General features: G+C 41.0%; 1 protein-coding gene across 1 annotated transcript in view; it reads right to left on the minus strand.

Annotated features, from left to right (window-relative positions):
* Window positions 1-17,380, minus strand: part of LOC124255047 (gastrin/cholecystokinin type B receptor-like) — an 82,960-nt gene extending 65,580 nt beyond the window's left edge. The window contains exon 1 of the mRNA XM_046688884.1: window positions 16,556-17,380. Within this exon, the coding sequence (XP_046544840.1) occupies window positions 16,556-16,841 (286 nt within the window). The 5' untranslated portion in view covers window positions 16,842-17,380. The remainder of the gene's footprint in view (window positions 1-16,555) is intronic.
* Window positions 17,381-20,811: the final 3,431 nt, after the last annotated feature.

The raw sequence follows: 20,811 nt of genomic DNA on the forward strand, positions 1-20,811 counted from the left end.
AGTTGTATTATATGGCAGATAACATTTCCCCATCGTCCACCTTTACCTCATTCAATACACTGTATAGGCACCTCTGCATATATAAGTAATACATTTTAGATATACGCTAGCCGGGTTTTGCTTATTCGAGGACTTGAATCATATGACTGAAAACACCGCGTGTTGAGACAGGCTATCAATGAATCGAAATACTTAAAATACTGAAAAGTCTAAGATTCAATCTCCTGCCAAAGGATATCCATGTCCTTTCAAACCATTGAGTGGCACTTAGTGTGATAGAATTGGTTGTATTTAAGTATTTGGGCTCATATGTTTTCGAAATGTAAGACACTGAACCGTCATATTGAGTTCAATAATGTAAACAACTAGTTTCCTGTAATTGGCGATGTGCACTAGTTATGAAGTGTAACGTTTAATGTTGTGCTAAATACAAGTTGGTTGTGATGATCAATTCTAATCAATACTGGCTATTAGAAACGTAAATAGTAATCTTTCTAGTAATAACCTTATAAAGATATGTGTTTTTCAGCAACCAATGCTGGTAACTAACGGGATCGCTGACTCGGATGACACATGTCATCGCATTCCAATTGCGTGGGTCGATGCTCTTGATCGCTGGATTGTCTGGTCCAACCCAGTCCGCCATCACATAGCTGGACTTTTGCTGAGTGCGGCGTCAAACAAAAACAAACAATCGATATAAAAATAGAACTCAAACACCAATGGAAGACCAAAAAACAAGCAAGAAACGGTTTCTGATTGTGATGTATTTGATGCAGGTATTACGGTTATGCTGATGTCTGTTGTGCTCCGGCGACTTTTTCGGCCTGGAAACGTTTCGAAAGTTTGCAAGTTTTTGGCTCAGATGCAATTTTCAAGCGTGTACTTTGTTTTGCCCCTCATTACGGTCCAACGTGTAATAAAATTATATTTCTTGTGACAAGAAATTTGAAAAACTGATCCAGGTTGCAGTAAGGTTCATTTGATATTGGTGTTTGCTTCACACTTGGCACAACTCACAAGAGCCATTCAGTCGTTCCCCTTACCAATTCAACGAGTGCACCGAGTCCATTTGAATTATTTATGAAACTAATGATCAAGTTAACTCAGGTTTTGTTTAAAATACTAAAAAACTGAAAATATTTCAAAACTTAAATATTTAAATTCTACCCAACACAAACGTGTCGGCATTTCGGAAAATGCAAAGTATATTTTGTCGGTCTAATTGCACACACCTGACTAATGATATAGCATTAGTGGTTCGTAATCGAAATGCCAGATCGAAGGGAGCATAATTATGAGCACACGGAAGAGGAATCAGGAAAATGTACATTTCGACAGATGCTAGAACTAATTAGTCCTTGCCTGCTTACCGTGTGGGAATTCCACAAACGCAAAAAGCATATGTATCTCATTACAAAACACCAGAAAGAAACTGAAGGTTAGGTCGCCCATTCCTACACAGACGCCGGAGGTTGTAGCGCTCTGTTTGTTTTGAGCAAACCGTATCCAAATACTGAACACACACTTGCCGTGTCTGTCATCTACTGAAATACCTGGCGTAATGTTTCCCTGTGTATGCATGCTCTATGCGTGATCTGTGTTATATAGAGGCACTTGGTATCCTTCATTACCCATGTTTTCACGATGGCCCACGTTTTGCATTTTCCGTCGTGAGAGGTCTTATATCACGAGGAAGCTATGCGAACTCAACGCCAAGAACGTGGAAGCAGTTCTTCACGATGGTGCCATCAGTCATCCCTTTAATCAAGTTAAGATCATTTACAACAAAGGAAGGAATCTTCTAATAAAACGTAAACACCATCAGAGGTATACGTTTCCTTCTGGTGTACCCATTTCATGTACTTGTGTGGCATGCTGGAACCGAAACTTGTCTTAACGTATCAATTTGACGGCATGCCAATTGCTGAACTCATACAGTGTACAAAGGGATCGCCTCCGTGGTGTTGTGGTTAGAGCGTCCGCCCGGAGAGCGGAAGGTCGCGGGTTCGATCCCCGACCGCGTCATACCAAAAGACGTTAAAATATGGTACTTGTTGGTCCCTGCCTGGCGCTCGGCATTAATGGGTACAACAAGGACTGGTCGGCTCGGAGTCAGTATAATGTGTCTGAGTGGGGTATTCATGCTTCACTGCGGCATGGTATCTCAGTGGGCTAGCACTATAAAACCGGCTTCATTCTGGGCTAGTACAAGCAGCCACACATACACATACACACGCATGCACGTCGTCATATGAGCGAAATATTCTCAAGCACGACGTAAAACCTCACCTCACCTCACCTCACCTCACCTCACCTCACCTCACCTCACTACTGATCATTCCCAATGTCGCCACCAAATGAAGATTGGTCTTTGGATATTAACTTTTGTATGAGTGAGTGAGTATGGTTTTACACCGCTTTTAGCAATATTCCAGCAATATCACGGCGGGGGACACCAGAAACGGGCTTCAGACAGTGTACCCATGTGGAGAATCGAACCCGGGTCTTTGGCGTGACGAACGACCGCTTTGACCACTAAGCTACCCCCAACGCCCCAATTTGTGTATGGAAGAGGCTTACATTTCATATTTTGTATGACCACGTGGTGAGACTACGTGGCATTGGGTTGTCGGCCGTGTCCAATATCGCAAACTGCTTGTGTGTACAGACTAACACCGATTTCACTGTGCTTGCCCACTGCGATATCGCGGTTTAACCTAGTTACACGATAAACTCACCATATGTGCTTCTGGCCGGCCAGTTAATATCTGAATCGTTAATTACATTTATATACCTTTGCAACTAAGGTGCTTCAAATATCGATGTGCAGAGTTTCCTCCCTTGGATTTCCAGCAACATACTGGTGCGTGTGGGTTTAGTGTGTCTGTTGTTTAACTCCGCCCACAGCAATACCCCAGTTATATATTCAAGTCGTATGTAAATAATCTATTCTGGACCAGGAAAACCAGAGATCAGCGTCATGAACATCGATCTACGCAATTAGTAGCCTATACGATGACATGCACCAACCAAGGCCAACCCCACCCCATTAGTCTCCTCTTAAAAAGCATAGGTTGATGAAGATAAGTTCAAACCTTGATGCCCACGGACCGCTTGCGGACTTAACTAACGACTTTGATGTTCACGTAAAGAACCTGTATACATGTTGTCCAAAGCGACGGCAAACCAATTTTTCATCAATTCAGTTCAATGTTGATCACTGGTGGCTTATACGATTCTTATGCTGGGGCATTAAATGTATGGAGCAGCTAAGGCTCCAATTTGCGATCAACTTTGAAAACCAAAATACGTTGAGGATCACGCTTCTATTTCGCGAACATATTTTAAATACCAAACGAGCTAGAGACACAATAAATTTATTCAGATGGCACCATATTGTCGGATTAACTTCCCCCTTGTTACGTTGGCAACCGCCATTGCTTTTCATCTTATTTCATGGGCTGCAATAATTCCCGCTATAATGACTTAGCAGGCCTTTTTGTGAAAGGGAAATAGGTCGTGGAATATAAGTCTACCTCGGGGACAATGCATTTCAAATAATCCATAATGGAATTCTTTGATCTCTTTATCAGCTCCAATCATATTATTGGCCATAAGTCTTCACCACATGGACGCGTCTCAAATCCAAGGAAACATAACTAACTGAAAGAAGGTCCCCCTAATGAGCATGGGAGTAATTTAGAGTTATCTTCCTTTGTGTGAACATGGCAGGCTAGATCGTTAGAGAAGTTTCGGAAGTTCGAGAAGTTATGATATGGTTGGGTGCCCGATAAAGAGAAACACGGGGGTGATTCAGTTACCCTTTACCTGACTTGCGTTTAATCAACTTCGTCATTTTTAACCACCGACTTTCTACAGATTCCAAAACTGTTTCGGGTATAACATAAGAGATATTTTTGTTTCAAGACTTTCGACGATGAGAAGATTATGGACATGCGAAAAAGCATAGAAACTCCAATACATTACTTCTGTTACCACTGACTAGACCAATTCTATAGCTTGGTATTGGAAACTTAAAACTGTACGTTGATTTTCGACAATGACAAGATTATGGACATGCGAAAAAGCATAGAAACTCCAATACACTACTTCTGTTACCACTGACTAGACCAATTCTATAGCTTGGTATTGGAAACCTAAAACTGTAGGTTGAGCGATACTTTGTTGATTGTTCATTGACCATGTATAGTCGGAACGGCCCGGGAAAGCGAAATTTCAATATTCCCTATTCCCAGTAAAGCGAAAACCAAAGTTGTGCTAGAAGTGCCGCGAAAGCGAATTGCTATGAAAACATCGGATTACCGTACTTCAGATTAGCGTGCGACCCCAATACTCGATCTGTGAGCCTCTTAACTGGGTTGACGTTTCCTGTTACCTTATAAATACAATAAATGAATACGTCGGACTCTTTCACATGTGACATTGTCTAACAAAGATCAACAGAGCTTCAGATAACTGTGTTGGTCATTGAGTTATGTAGTAGCTTGTTTTCATCACAATTTGGTATGCTAATTTTCCTTTGAGTAGCCAAATAAATTATATCCACCTCACTCACACTCAATTGGGTATTTTGCCATTTTCCATTATTTGTGAAAATAGAATAAAGTTAAATGTTGGTTAACGTGTGTGTTATTTATATTTGATCTCTAATATGAGAAACGATAAGAAAGACTGCAAGTTGCCAAGTTCATGTGCTGAAATAGAACCCCTCAATATACCTCAGTTATTTTATCTACCCTCAGTAACCTCCATCTGTAGCACGTGGATCTGCTCACTTCAAATTCTAGTAGATTTGCTGAATGTTACAGTACGCACGCTAAGATTTGACATCTTTGTGTATACGCATGTTAGATCAAATTTATTGAGTATTTACAAAAATTCAAGCGTACTTGTACGCAACAGACTTGAAAGGAATTGAGTTTTCACATAAATGTTTGCGTAATTTACGCAGATACGCAGCTTATCTGTACCTCTTGATCAAACAATTAAGGTAATTAAAGATTAAATATTTTAGTTTTGAAGCCTGTTAACTGAGATTAACTGAGATTGAAATGCCCTATATAAAGAGCTCTCGGTATTTTGCTTTATCAAAATGGCAAATTCTCAGGTCAGAGTACCTTTCTACCATGACTACGGTATCAGACGACGAGTCACATTTCTTTGTTTTTCTTGTCTATTGAGAGTCCCGGGAACGCTAAATTCAGGGTTCACTGTAGCTTGACCGTTCCCGCGAAAGCGACACCTAAATTGAGGAGGTTTGGTCCAGATTTCGCTTTCCCGGGCCATAACCGTATAGTCGTGTACCAATTTAAAAAATTGCCCTGCCGTTTTCTGGGTTAACTCCATCGTGTGAATTTGGAAATTATCTCGTAAAATTATCAACTACGTTGTGCGTTAACGTAAACTGATGCTAGGTACGTATAATCTTTTTCAAAACTTGTACTTTTTATGACCTTAAGACAATGTTTCTAAGACAAACAGAAAGGGAAGTCTTGTCAACAACGTATCAGAATTCCGTATACAGATAAAAATGCGACACGACATTAATAGTAAGCGGAGATCTGTCATTAATCGACACAAATGAGACAACACATTTTTACACAATAGAATACTGCCATGGCTTCTTGTAAAAGGAAACAAAACGTACAATTATGATGCCATGGTTGGTGTAAAAAAGAGCTGCAACATACAGCACGCATCTACTCAGCTGCCCTGACATCTTCCAAACGTAGCACTTTCAAATATCACAAGACCGATCTTTTGAAGATAAGTACTTTCTGCTATCGATTTGTTTCAATTACTTAAATGGACATACACATGTACAATCAACCGAATCCGAGACTTATTCACCAACGTCGCCAGTCTGTTCCAACAGTGCCATATCGGTGGTACTTCACAGAATACAGGAATCACCTCACTGACCATCAGAATGCCAATGACATCTAGACCCACAACATCTTCATGTATGGTGCTTCGTTGCAAGATGGATCAAAGTGGTTAAATCTTCAACGGTTAACCGACTGCTGCGATAACTGATGGACAATGACGCCATTGTGACATCAGACTGCAGTTACCTCTTGATTGTCAGATGTTTATTATTCCAGTAGGAAACTGATTTTCTACAGCAGTCATCATGAAACTCCACGAAGGTCGATATAACATTTCTGCTACAATTAGTGGTTATGACAATGTGTAATCATGGCTTGTGAATATGTAAAGTTTGCTAATACGATATCTTGCCAGGCACCCTACTTCTTAAACCGATCTTAGCACCAAGGCTGTGCACTTATTCTTATACACAGTTACAATATATGTAGTGCTAAAGTCCAGATGTGTTTGATCCGTCTTGTAAAATAACCTTTCATTAATCGAGTTTTGGCACTTGCTAAAGACTGTAGAATTTTACATTTCCTAAATTATATTAATAAATTATTTTGTAGATTAAATCATGAAAGACTGACTTCTATAATCTGTCAGATATATGAGCGGACTGTCTGCTATGTCTTCTACTGAAGGGGTGATGAGGTAGCCTAGTAGTTAAAGCGATCGCTTGTCCCGGATTCGATTCCCCACAAAGGGTGCAATGTGTGAAGCCCATTTGTGGTGTCCACCGTCGTGTTATTGCTGGTGTAGCGGCCATAAAATTTCCGAGTCCCGTGCTGGGATTCGAACCACGGACCTTCTGATCCGAAGTCGGACGCCTTGTCCACATGACCAAAGAGGTTAACCCCGTCAGCAAGCTGACAAGGTAAGGATGTCATCTGTGGGATGACTCCACGCCCTGCTACGTTACTCCCCCGTCAACAGAAGGCACGTCCCGAGCCGCTTAGTTGGGTACTGTGACTTATTTTGCTCAAATTTCATATGTACGTGCTCAGCCCCACGTTGGGCGCCAATGTAGCTGCCATAAAATTTCCGAGTCCCGTGCTGGGATTCGAACCACGGACCTTCTGATCCGAAGTCGGACGCTTTGTCCACATGACCAAAGAGGTCAAGCTGCTGACAAGGTAAGGATGTCATCTGTGGGATGACTCCAAGCCCTGCTACACTGGAATATTGCTACAAGCGGCGTAAAACTAAACTCACTCACTCACTTCTACTGAAATGACCGGTAGTTTGGCTCGATTTAAACAGGATTGCAGTTATATCACAGCATGTAGGTTTGATGTAAGAAGATATCGTGACGTGAAGCAGGCCCTGGACGCATAACACTTTACTGCTCACAGCAAAAAATAGCAATTTGAAGAATAATTGGATGTTATTGTTTTGTCAACTCAACTGTAACAAGTTATTCCAAGAAAATAGAAATTTTCATTCAGAATCAGTGCACATAACAAATCCACCGAGATGAACAAAGCTCCGACTTACGTTTATTTTGAATGTCCATTTAAAAGAAGAATATCATTACATGTGCTTCATTGTGCTACATCATGCGTGTTGCCCTCCTAAAAGATGATGCGCAGTTATTCAGAATGGAATGAGTTGGGTTTAACGCTGTTTTGATCATCAATGAAAGTTGATTGATTAGAAAATCTTCAATGTTCAGTTGGGGTACAATATCAATATTGTGTAATGATGGAAAAACAAAGATACCACATACATGTGAAATATTTATGACAACAAAATCTTGATAGCGTAGTTACTGACTAACAAGCATAAACAATCTAACCAATAAAACACACACAAAAATTACGAAATTCAGTCCAGATTACAGACTTTAATATGCGCAGAGATCGAACCTTTTCTTCAAAAGAAGGACGGTGGGGTAGCCTAGTGGTTAAAGCGTTCGCTCGTCACGTTGAAGACCCGAGTTCGATTCCCCACATGGGTACAATGTGTGAAGCCCATTTCGGGTGTCCCCCGCCGTGATATTGCTGGAGTATTGCGAAAAGTTGCGTAAAACCATATCACTCACTCACTCACTCTTCAAGAGAACCGGCGGTTCGACATATCAAATTTGGCTCATAAGCGTTTGACTGTGTCTGAAGCCACTTTAAAGTAATCACAAGCTTGACACAATGCGTTTTCACGTGCGCGTTCCCATTGCTATAGGATTACACACTGTTTCTTTCAGAAAACGTTGGGAAACATAACGGCACATATTCTTCAGCAGCCTAAATCTAACTGCAAATACACCTAGCGTTATCCATCACGTGTTTATCAAACCAGGCTAATTACCCCTCGAAAAGAACGTCGAATATCTGCTTTGCAATCAGGCGTTGATCAACAACCACGTGGGCAGTAAATGGTTGTATATGAGAGACAGGCACACCTGTCAGCTTTAACTAAGTGGCGATGAATATGTGATGGTCTTTCCAGGTTGGAAAGGCACAGAATCAAAGGCACAGTAGAGCTGTGCTGTTTGAGACATACCTCCTAATATGATAATATTTTGTTTTGTGCTAACAGGGAGCGTTTCCACAAGGTATTGAATTCACATAGAAATTCTCACCTGAGTTTGTTTTTAATCAAACAAATTATAAAGGTTTAACACTCTGGGGTTTATGTTGTGAGTTCATATATTTCGTATCAGGAGAGCACGATTCTATCTATCATTACTCGCCCGTGGAAGATACTGCAGTGTAATATTTTTACGACAACATTACACTAGTATAATACCGCTAGACACATGACGTCATAATGGTTACAGTTATGACGTCACAGTGCAAATGCCTCTGTCGCAGTGGTATAAGACCTTGCTTGACTCGTATATTGACATGAGAGTCATCACACTGTAGGCAGTTTCTATCAATTTATGTTGGAGAGTAATAAACAGAATATTAAACTCGCTTCCGTGAAATACTATTTTTATTAAACTCGTGAAAGATTTAGCATCAAACTTGCTTTTGGTCCTTTCATACCAAATCATTAACTCGTTTAATAAAATTGGTATTACACGGAAGGTCGTTTAGTATCCTCTATTCATCAAATATCTGTATTGCGTCATAGTGACGTCATGGTAATGCTGACGTAATAATGGTCAGAGATATCTCCTTGGAGGTATACTTTGGCTGATAAATATTACTGATACCCATGCTCTGAGGTTACTTAAATGAAACTTTAACTATCAAATATCTGTATTGCGTCATAGTGACGTCATGGTAATGCTGACGTAATAATGGTCAGAGATATCTCCTTGGAGGTATACTTTGGATGATAAATATTACTTATACCCATGCTCTGACGTTACTTAAATGAAACTTTAACTATCAAATATCTGTATTGCGTCATAGTGACGTCATGTTAATGCTGACGTAATAATGGTCAGAGATATCTCCTTGGAGGTATACTTTGGATGATAAATATTACTTATACCCATGCTCTGACGTTACTTAAATGAAACTTTAACACATTGTCATGTACCAATACACTCGGTATCAACAGCTGGGTGCATGTAATCGTTGTACTACGATCACATCAGCGGTTAATTCTACACAGACGCCATTTCTACAATTCGAATATATGCCAAGCATTAAATAGCTGGCTTCAACTACATGCACTCGACGTAGAGGAAATACACCAGGGTTTAATGCTTAACCGCTGATATAATTCTTTTTAACCGTTTTCCACTGTTTGAAAGGAAGTAAAATATTGTCCAGCAATTGACATGAACATATGGCAGTGCTGCTGCGGTTGGCGAGGATTGTCACAAAGGTCCTACTTTGTGATGCCATAGACAAAAGCCTACGTGCCCTGCATTGTAGAAGCAACGAAGCCACAGGCCCAGTATGTATGTTATGTTACGCGATATATGCATGTCACGAGGCATTCGTGTCTAACTGTAGATTGTAACGGGATCGGCGTGGGACGTGGAAGCACGTTACCATGATGTGTCTCTCCTAATGTGTGTTCCATTGATTAAATGACGTAACGAAGAATAATAGCAAATATGATCCATCTGTTGTCGTGTTATAATGATCTGCTCAACTTTTGTCAGCTCTGGATGTCAAGGAAAAATAATAAATATGACGTTATGTTGGGATATGTTGTCAGAAAAGTAGTACTCCATGCCATGAAAACATCTCCGACATCAATACGGGTTAAAGAATAATCAAATTAAGGCAAATATTCCCTTGAATTACTGTCCTTAGTGTTGTAGCAGTGTGAAATATCGCAGTAACCCCATCGAAAATTGAGTAGCATAGAAAAAGTGACGTTGGACACATGCAGCATGTCGCCTGTATTAAACAAGCATGCGTTTGTTGTAATTCAATTTTATTGCAATAAAACGAATGCAGGCTTGAATCGTGTTCCACCTGGACAATGTCGATGTCAGTGCATATTTCATGCACTGGTGCATTTAAAAATATTCAACGATTGAATATTTGGAATGTAATGTCTTCTTAGGTGATGCAGGTGAGGTTTTACTCCTTTACTTGAAACGGTGTCATAACATCGACATTTTTTTATCCACTAAATTAATTTACTGTGCAGCAAACACGTTATTGCCCAAACCACTCTACCTAACAAATTCAGTGAGTCGATGATCGAAAAATATAACCGCTACACTACCGTCTCGCGGTTTTAAAGTGAGTCGGCGACCGAACACTCTATCCTTTATACTACCCTACTGCGACCTCACAGTGAGTCGGCAAACGAACACTCTATCCTCTACACTACCCTACTGCGACCTCACAGTGAATCGATGAGCGAACACTCTATCCTCTACACTACCCTACCGCGACCTCACAGTGAGTCGGTGAGCGAACACTCTATCCTTTACACTACCCTACCGCGACCTCACAGTGAGTCGGTGAGCGAACACTCTATCCTTTACACTACCCTACCGCGACCTCACAGTGAGTCGGTGAGCGAACACTCTATCCTTTGCACTACCCTACCGCGACCTCACAGTGAGTCGGTGAGCGAATACTCTATCCTTTACACTACCCTACCGCGACCTCACAGTGAGTCGGTGAGCGAACACTCTATCCTCTACACTACCCTACCGCGACCTCACAGTAAGCCGGTGTGCGAACACTCTATCCTTTACACTACCCTACTGCGACCTCACAGTGAGCCGATGTGCGAACACTCTATCCTCTACACTACCCTACCGCGACCTCACAGTGAGTCGGTGAGCGAACACTCTATCCTTAACACTACACTACCGCGACCTCACAGTGAATCGATGAGCGAACACTCTATCCTCTACACTACCCTACCGCGACCTCACAGTGAGTCGGTGAGCGAACACTCTATCCTTAACACTACCCTACCGCGACCTCACAGTGAGTCGGTGAGCGAACACTCTATCCTTTACACTACCCTACCGCGACCTCACAGTGAGTCGGTGAGCGAACACTCTATCCTTTACACTACCCTACCGCGACCTCACAGTGAGTCGGTGAGCGAACACTCTATCCTTTACACTACCCTATCGCGACCCAGTGAGTCACGGTGAGAACACTCTATCCTTTACACTTACATCGACCTCACAGTGAGCCGGTGTGCGAACACTCTACCTACACTACCCTACGGCGACCTCAGTGAGTCGGTGAGCGACCCTATCGCCACCTCACAGTCGATTTTGTCACCCTATTATCCAGTAGGTGAACGAACAATTTATCCTGAACACTACTCCACCGCGACCTTAGAGTGAGAACAATGCTTTATTCACGTGACTGCCGTGCCGATCGTTTTTCCAGCGCCATTACGTTGAAGAAATAAATCCAGATTGTCTCTGAACAATCGTCTAGGAATTTCGTAATCGAAGATTGTAAAAGAAATCTTAATACCAATTCAAACATCTTGAAACTCTTTACGTAATAGCACCAAAGGTCAATGGCGGTTCCTAATGGATCTTTGTTTTGTAATATCTCTACTATGCCCCAGGACAGGAAAATGTTACAAGTAAACAGTATGTAAAAACGTGTATCGTTTACTGATCGATCTCACTGCCAACCCTTATCAGTGTGATAACGCTGGCTCTACACCGTGTGACCCTCCAGCGCACTTCACTTTGTGTAGGCACATTTAAACAATCTGAAAGTGAAGAACAGAACAACATGTGCGTAACAAAATACACTATTAGAACACAATGGTCATGCATATCCCTGCCATTGCACGCATACGTATCCTTGGCAACAGTTTCCTGCATGCAGGAACCCACTCTCCTTACCCAGACGTGTAAGTTCAATAATCTGTTCGAGTTCAGTTCAGTGGGTTTATCAATGACTATACGATACCAGAGTGGTCTTTACGCTCAGATTAACTCCAACAGAGGACACCCTTTACCATTTTATTCTTTATTGCTTTTTATCATTCTGCTTCTACTTTCGATACAGAGAAGTACCTCGGGTGGAAGAAATGTTTATTGATGGTGTGTTCTTAAGCTATTGACCGAGGTCGAGTATGAATGCATTCTGTATTATATAAACCGTTATTGTGAGATCTTGGAAAGGACAACAGGACTATCCTTATTAATGCGACGAATCATTAACGTACGAAACTATTGTACGGTTCCGACTGTATCATACATATGTGCCCATGATTCACTAAAAGTAGTCAGGATTCCGTTGTAAAAGATGACAATGTGAAGCTATCCTGACCATCCCTTGTCTCCCGTCACAAACACATGCAGAGGCAAGGCAAACATTGGAACATCTGGTACAAGTCAATATATGCATCCAGCATCAATTTGTGACTGATTACATCAATTTCTATAAATTTACTTCAAAGTGCTCATCAGCGTATTTTAATACATCTGTTCATTTTATTCCCACTCATAAACCGGTTATCAATGACCAGAATACAAATTGATGATTCAACACTTTAAAAACGTCGATTCTTTAGCTGCCAGAGTGTCGAGGGATAGCCAGATTGTCCAATGTCTACCGTGCTCAGTGAGGCACTGTCGACAAAGTTTCGGTTTGTCGGGTTGTCTGTTATCTAGACAATAAACATCAATCTATTGGTGACAAGTACCCCAATTACTCAGTGACCTTGTCTCCGTGTTGCACATGGTACTAGACCAAAAGAGAGACTTGGAAGCATTGGCATAGTGCTCCTCTGTCAGTCGCCTACATAGACGGAGAATTACTCTGAAGATGACAGCCTATAAATTAAACGTCCAGCACAGGTGACATGATTGTACAAAACTGAAAATTATGTAGAGTGTACTGGCTTTTATTGTTAAATGACTGATATGCTGCCTGGTGGTCGGTGGTCGGGTCGGTGGTCGGGCATTATGGGATAACACAAACGGCAGTACGGTTCGAAAATCTAAGTTTGATATGTCTGAGTGGGCCATTTTTTATGTAAACCAGAAGCATGGTAATTCCCAATTGCGTAGATCGATGCTCATGCTGTTGATCACATGATTGTCTGGTTCAGACTTGATTATTTACAGAACGATGCCATATAGCTGGAATATTGCTGAGTGCGGCGTAAAAGCAACAAAGAAAAATGCGGATTGAGTCTATGGAATCAGCGAAAGTCCCAACCAGTAGAGGTAGTGCACGCATCTTGCTAAATGAGTGTCTCAAACAGAGCTCGAACCACCAACATTCCGCTCTCAGACAAACGGTATATCCACTTAACCATCGATTCAGTCTCATCATAATAGGGTCAGTCGTAAAATTGATATTATTTTATAAGAGATTTCTGTTGGTAATGGGCAAGGTGTTGTCCCTTTCTCGGCGGGATCTAATCATATGTTTGACGGTCTGAACAAATACGTCGTCACGATATGGCTGGAATATTGCCGATGTGACGTGAAATGTTAACTCACTCACTCACTCACTGTACAAATAGAAGAGCGAAGATATAAATGAACGATGAAACGATGTAAACTCGAAGTTGTTGGTGAAACGAGTATATGTCTCGTTGGTTGTGGTTCTCGGCCTAGATTTCCGAAGCTCTCATAGCGCTAAGATAGTCGTAAGTCTATGTTAATGTATGGCACTTACGGCTATCTTAGCGCTAAGAGAGCTTCGAAAATCTAGGCCCTGGGTACGCGGAGGAACGATATCATGCCAAGTTCCGATATGATGTAATAGTAGCGATGCCTTGCCACAGTGACGATATCAGCATGCCGAGATCATGCCACAGTAACAATATTATGCCCTCAGACCGATATCATTCCAGGGCCAAAGTCTTGCCATGGTAATGTCACTTGACCGATATAATTCCACACAACTGATATCATATTTCAGTAGTGATATCATACAGTAATACCATAAATCACTTCGTCTTGCCCATTAAGTCGATACATGATCTATATGAACGTAGGTAAAATGTATATACGTATGCATGAAAAGATAATATACCTTTGGCATCGGCTGAAATTTAACACGAGGTGTTAAACTTTTATGGAAAGATGAAGATGACTTGAGACGGAAAACGATTGTATCAACGCTGATCTAACTGTTTACACTGTCATGAAAATCAAATGATGTTATTTGATAACATTTGAAATAGAATTTAAAATGAAAATATTTTACAGAAATGGTGTAAGTAAACAAGAATTTCTGTATCTGTGAAAGCGATTTAGCGAGGAATTTGTTTTATCGGGTGATGGTAAAATGAGAACGAATATGCATTAATAAGGAGATAAACATCATGTGTTGACCAATTTCCGGGTGTTATTGAGTATTTGAAGCACGGGAATATTTCATTTGAAACCTCCGGCTGACGCCGTCGGTTCCAAATGAATCCCCGTGCTTCAAATACTCAATAACACCCCGAAATTGGCCAACATATGATGTTTATCGACATTGTAAACACGAAAGTAAACCAAAAGGTCCACACAGGTTTTTGTGTCTGCACTCATTGACATCGAGTACGGGTACAGCAGTGAAATGTGATCAGCCGGACGTTTCGGCTGTCTCCCATGATAGCATCTGGAACTGCTCATTTGTGATGTCATTCGGACTTTACGTCACAACATGATTTAATGACGTCATCAGGGCTGACGACGTAACAATACAATGGTGTAAGCGATGTTTGTATGTAACAATACGCAGCGAATTTCCGGGAATCGAATACCATTTGATCACGTTTTTCAACCAATCAGATTATAGAACACAGTGACTTTTGGTTTACAATTATTTGTCTTCAAGATAACATCATCGAATATCTCATCAAACAGCAATTAATATTTCTCTCATAGAAGGAAGGATGCAGTTGCCAAGATGCATACTTGGACTTACGATAACAGTCGAGGCATCACACAAGATGCATCTTAAATCTATAATAATTTCAAGAACGGTTCATCAGTGTTTACACACAAGCAGCGAATAAGTCCAACTTGACTCAACTTTTTCAGTCTACGAATTGATCGGATGCCTCAGTGTTGAGAAACTCTCTATTAGTGACTGAATTAGGACAAGCTTATGTAAGTCACCTTTACACAAGTGATTACAATACAGCAGTAAGTTCTAATTCATCTGTGTATTCTTCATGCTGCTGGGGAGATAAGTGTTACCATTGCCGTTCTCATGCCCCTATATTATTACTCTCAGCATCTGAACGTAGGTGCCAGACCGTATCTCCTATCCCTGTGTTAGAGGCGACGGTCGAGTATGAAGGTTAACCTAATGGCCTGCAGACTCGTGTAGTGTAACGGTAGTTGTGAACGGTATAGTAAGTAAAAGCGGTAAAGACTTTTTCACAATCATAATAGTTTAGTATACGGATCCATGCATGTCGGTCTGTGAAATTGCTATTTCAGTAAATTTACTTTTATTGTCATACATATACACTTGGAATTTCATATACTCATTGATATACATGCTACAACGTCCTCCTTTGATCCAAGGAGAATAATATGCAAAACTAACCAGAATAAAAACCTAAAGAATTATGTAAAAACTAACCTGTGCAACTACTATCCAAAACTGCAGGTAGACAGAAATTATATCTTCGTAATAACATATCACACGTCGATGAAATAATCAATCCTTACAATTTATCATATTATCGTAATACCGCACTGATGTTTATCTCCTCCGAGTCCATATATCAGAGAGGTAGATAGATATATTTTTACGGCGCAGATGGTTCGTCATACCAGTACATCACGACGCATGGGTTGGGTATTGGGGGGGGGGGGGGAAGAGAACGTCCGATGTGATACGGATCTCTAGCTTTGCCCACTAGCAGAGATATGGTGATGACAAATGTCAAACATAAGCCTCTACCATAAAGTATCTTACTGATTGTTAGTAACTCATTGGAATAATTATATCGACAGTGTGTTAGAGTAATACCGAAGTAAAAATCTATCTGTATCATATTGGCTGATATATCTGATCACGTATTGAATGAGAGCACAAAAACGACCAACACAATCTTGGAACATAACCCGCAATCAGGCAGGTTAACGAACCTGGTCGCTCGATCAGTAGCTGTTATAGCCAAGCCATAAAAAAATGGCTCATAATGATACTTCCTCCATGGATGATAATGAGATTATGAATGGTCGGCTTCGTATAAATGTCCACCCCACTTAAGCCCACAATGAACAAACATATTCCTTTTTAAAAAAAGAACACATATTCAAATTTGCACAACATTTTAAACAACCTACCTAATAAGTCCGCTATCGCAAGGTTGAGGAGGAAGTTGTTGGTGACACTTTGCAGTTGTCGATTTGGAGCAATCACAAGCAGCACCAGAATATTACCCACAAGGGACACTAGGAATACAGGCACGTAGAAGGTTAAAAGGATTATAGTTGTCGTATTGTGCACCGTAAAAAGACTCTCCCTGAAACTGGTTATCACATCGTAAAAACTATTTTCCTCTTGCCACTGACTTGCCAGGGTATCGTTGCTCCAGAACGGGAACTTGTGGCTCACATTAGCCATAGCCATTATGTAGAATCAGCGTTAATCCTTAAATCCCGATTCATCTTGATGAAACAAGTAGAAAACTCCTTCCCACTTCTCCAGAATCCCTTAACAGCGCGGTATACAACGTTGAGCATCAGCTGTGATTTTCAGTGTTTACTTACGGTAGAGTATCACTCTCTCCGAGGGGTGTTGGACACACTCCTGGGAAAGTCTTCCTAATTATACATCGCTTTGAAAGATACATCAATAAAAACTTCGGATCATTCACACGTTCTACATTTTGAAACTTCGGGTCTGTAAGACGCTTTGCGGATAAGTTGCTAGCAAATGAGTGACTATTGGTTAGACTCGTGAGGAACATCACACATAGGTCGTAATGAGAGTGTGGGTAAAGCACGCCCTCTACTGTAGTCCCTGTTTGAGAAGGTCCTTCTGATTGACGGACGGTCCAGCCACTGCCGATCAATAAGTCAGTATCCTTCCCGCTCTTACCATTTCCTCGTTAGTACTGTCAAGATGCGTATATCGACCTATCTCGCGACCATTTGGTACCGACCATACGCTGCAGCTACCATCAGCGCACGGCGGCTGTTGTCACAAAATTGTTTCCTTTCTATGTAACACTTCAGCTAGCGTGTGCTCGAGATTGATATTACGTTCATTGCGACCTCGGGAAGCTTTTCATTAACACCATTCATTGCCGTATGTGGAGATGCTGCTTCCTTGGAGGATATGCCAAATCTTAGCCCAGTCTTGCGTGACTTCGTGTAAAATGGACCCACAGTAAATCTTGACGCGGCTTAATAATCAACAGTCCGCATGTTTTATTCATACGACAAAGCAGAGCTATCAAATTGATCTATTTCAGTTTTATTATCTCAGAAAGTATTGATATCACGAGCACTCACAAAGTGACTTACAAGGAGTGTTGGCATTTAATTCTGAAGGCATTCACGTTTTCTGATTCATTGCAGTAATTTTCAAAATAAAAATAATTTGGTAAAACTATTATTATTTTTAAGCAGGTATATCCGTGTATTTTATTCTAAACAAACTGAATTACTGCTGCGCAAATATAAATGTAATATTAGACGTATATAGAGAATACTACACGAGGTCTCATTGCATACGAATTATACGAAACGAGTGTCCTTCCTATGGTATCTGACCGAGCGAAAGCGAGGTCAGATATACCATGTGAAGGTCACGAGTTTCGTATAATTCGTATGTAATGAGACCGAGTGTGGTATTTTATTTATTACCCACGTCTTCCATGCATTAAATTGACAAAATAGCGTATATTTGTTATTTTTTGGTTTCAAACCGAAACCGGTTTCATAAAGAGGTTGCGGAAGAGTTTTGTACTGTAGTACAATATTTGCATGACGTCACACTGTAATGACGTCACTGCCTTGGTAACCGACGTCAGGATGCATGGCAGTTGTCATCGCCTCGTACAGCCTCCTACAGTAAACTACTCCGTAGCACCTCGTTTCTTGGTTTGCAGTTGCTTCATTCGGCTAACATCACTGGTGGAAACATTGCGTTTATGTTTTTCGAGGGATATAATGTCTCAGTTCGACTCACAATTAAACAGCGACACGGCAACGTTCGCAATGTTTACATTCCCACAATGCATTTAAGTTGTAGAATGAATGAATTCACGTGTTCGTTATGAATGAAAACATAGTTGCGTCAGAATGTGACCTAATTGAGAGGTCATCGGTTATCCAATCAAATCGTTCGAATCTCAGGTAAAGTCGTTACGACACAGGTCAACGCGATACGACACTCGTGTGACGTACGAGATAAGTATGCAACTACCCATACGTTGACCACGTGGGTAATAATTAAGAATACGTCCCATCTACGTGGATAAATCAAATCAAGCTCGTAATATATACTTTAACATATCCAAACCGGACAGAAGTGTTGCAGGATTGGCACATAACGACGATCTCACACTAGGCTGAATTCCCATTTGTTGGAATTGTAGGGATCGAGATCCGATTAGTAACAGTACTTCCTAATTAGATATAAGTCGCCATATCGTGAAGGAAGGGGATCAACGGCGATCAAGTCAGCTCATATTACCTCGTGACTTCGCGCCTCTCATAAACGTCCCGTCTTTGAGGCATAAACTACACCGAACTGGTTTCCGTGGCATCTGAACACAATAATACACATTTAATGACATAGTTAGGAGAAATAGAAGTGCTGGTTACGGGAGAATCATATTTCATGGAATTGCTGGATGGTTGAAAGACTGATTGATCACTGATGTTGAAGATAAGCATCAAACTTTGTCCATCGGCATGTCTTGCCGTTGTTTCAGCGTCCCAGGTGACTTATGTATTGCCTAGTGCAGGAAGAGAAGTAGATTTGGTTATCGTATTATGAAAAGCCTCATAGTATATAGAAACTAAATCAGATACCTACGGAACAGAACTTTCATAATTTGAGACGAAAAACACTACCAGGAAAAGATTAAATGACCAAAGGGTTTACCGAAAACAAACACATAATAAACAAATGCGTGTTAGCCATCTCCTTTTTACAAATTCAGTTGTATATCTTGAGAAAAAAATTCCCAATCCCAACGAACCTTTTTTAATTGTGAGGTGAGGTGAAATTGGGTTTTACGTCGTGCTTGAGAATATTTCGCTGATATGACGACGTGCATGCGTGTGTATGTGTATGTGCGGCTGCTTGTACTAGCAAAGACTTAAGCTGGTTTTATAGTGCTAGCCCACTGAGATACCATGCCGCAGTGAAGCAGGAATACCCCACTCAGACACATTATACTGACTCCGAGCCGACCAGTCCTTGTTGTACCCATTAATGCCGAGCGCCAGGCAGGGACCAACAAGTACCATATTTTAACGTCTTTTGGTATGACTTTTTAATAGTGAGTCCATAATGTTGTGTAGCGGTATTGTACACTGTGTAACAATGTCCCCATTGCAATACATGATTGTATATGAGGATAGTCAGCGAAGGTCACTGATATGTTATGTCTCCAGTTCTGGAAGGTACTTGGTACAACAACCCAGTGGGCATTTCACCATATTCTGACACACGGATTTGGAGAATCTTCCAGAGACTTTTCAGGTATATAAGGGGAGTTACCTCTTACCACTCGTCTCACATTGCATGTCAAGTTAGAAACAGACAAGAAATTGTATGGTGATTATTCTGACCCTGGATACCGGGCCTGATTTTGGAAACTTCACTGCAGTGAGGTCAATATTACCATTTATTATATACCCATGTAAACTTAGGATAGCAATACAGGGGTGCAATACGGATGACGTGGTCAAATTCCGCATTGCACCCCAGATTCCGCATTGAACCCCTGCCGGTTCTTCATTGCTATGCTATGATTTGTTTTATTAAGTAACAGATTAATGCAAGATAAGAGGGTATATAATAAATAGAGAATCCATACTAGTGCATACAAGATGTCATGGTAGCAGAGAAACAACTCGTACCATGACATCTTCGAGTTCAATTCAAAGCATCTAAATGCACAGTATGACGTTCTATATATGTGTTACATACGAGGGCGAAAATATCGGGGTTCATATTTTTCATACGACGCCGGGCAAAATATCACTTTGTCACGGTGACGTGACGTCATGAACAATGCTGTGACGTCACATTTCTTCCATGACGTTGCGTTCTACATGCGACGATGGTGGGTAGCCAGCCTGTGTTTGAAAGTAGATTTGGGTCTATTTTCCTCAATTTGATGACTTCAGTAACAAACAGAATAATATATATTCGTGACCACATCATACTGTCCTTACGACACTTGTGCCTAAGTATCGGTATAACCCTCGCTCTTGCTCGGGAAATACCAACAATAAGGCACTCGTGTCGTAAACATAGTATGACATGGACACTTATATAATATTCTTTATATCTGTCTTTAATGCCTGCCTTTGTATCACACTGCTGAATGTGTACTGCTACTGTATTGCTGGCATTG

The sequence above is a fragment of the Haliotis rubra genome, unplaced genomic scaffold, assembly GCF_003918875.1.
Source record: "Haliotis rubra isolate DU_JTF1 unplaced genomic scaffold, ASM391887v1 Scf59, whole genome shotgun sequence".
Lineage (NCBI taxonomy): Eukaryota > Metazoa > Mollusca > Gastropoda > Lepetellida > Haliotidae > Haliotis > Haliotis rubra.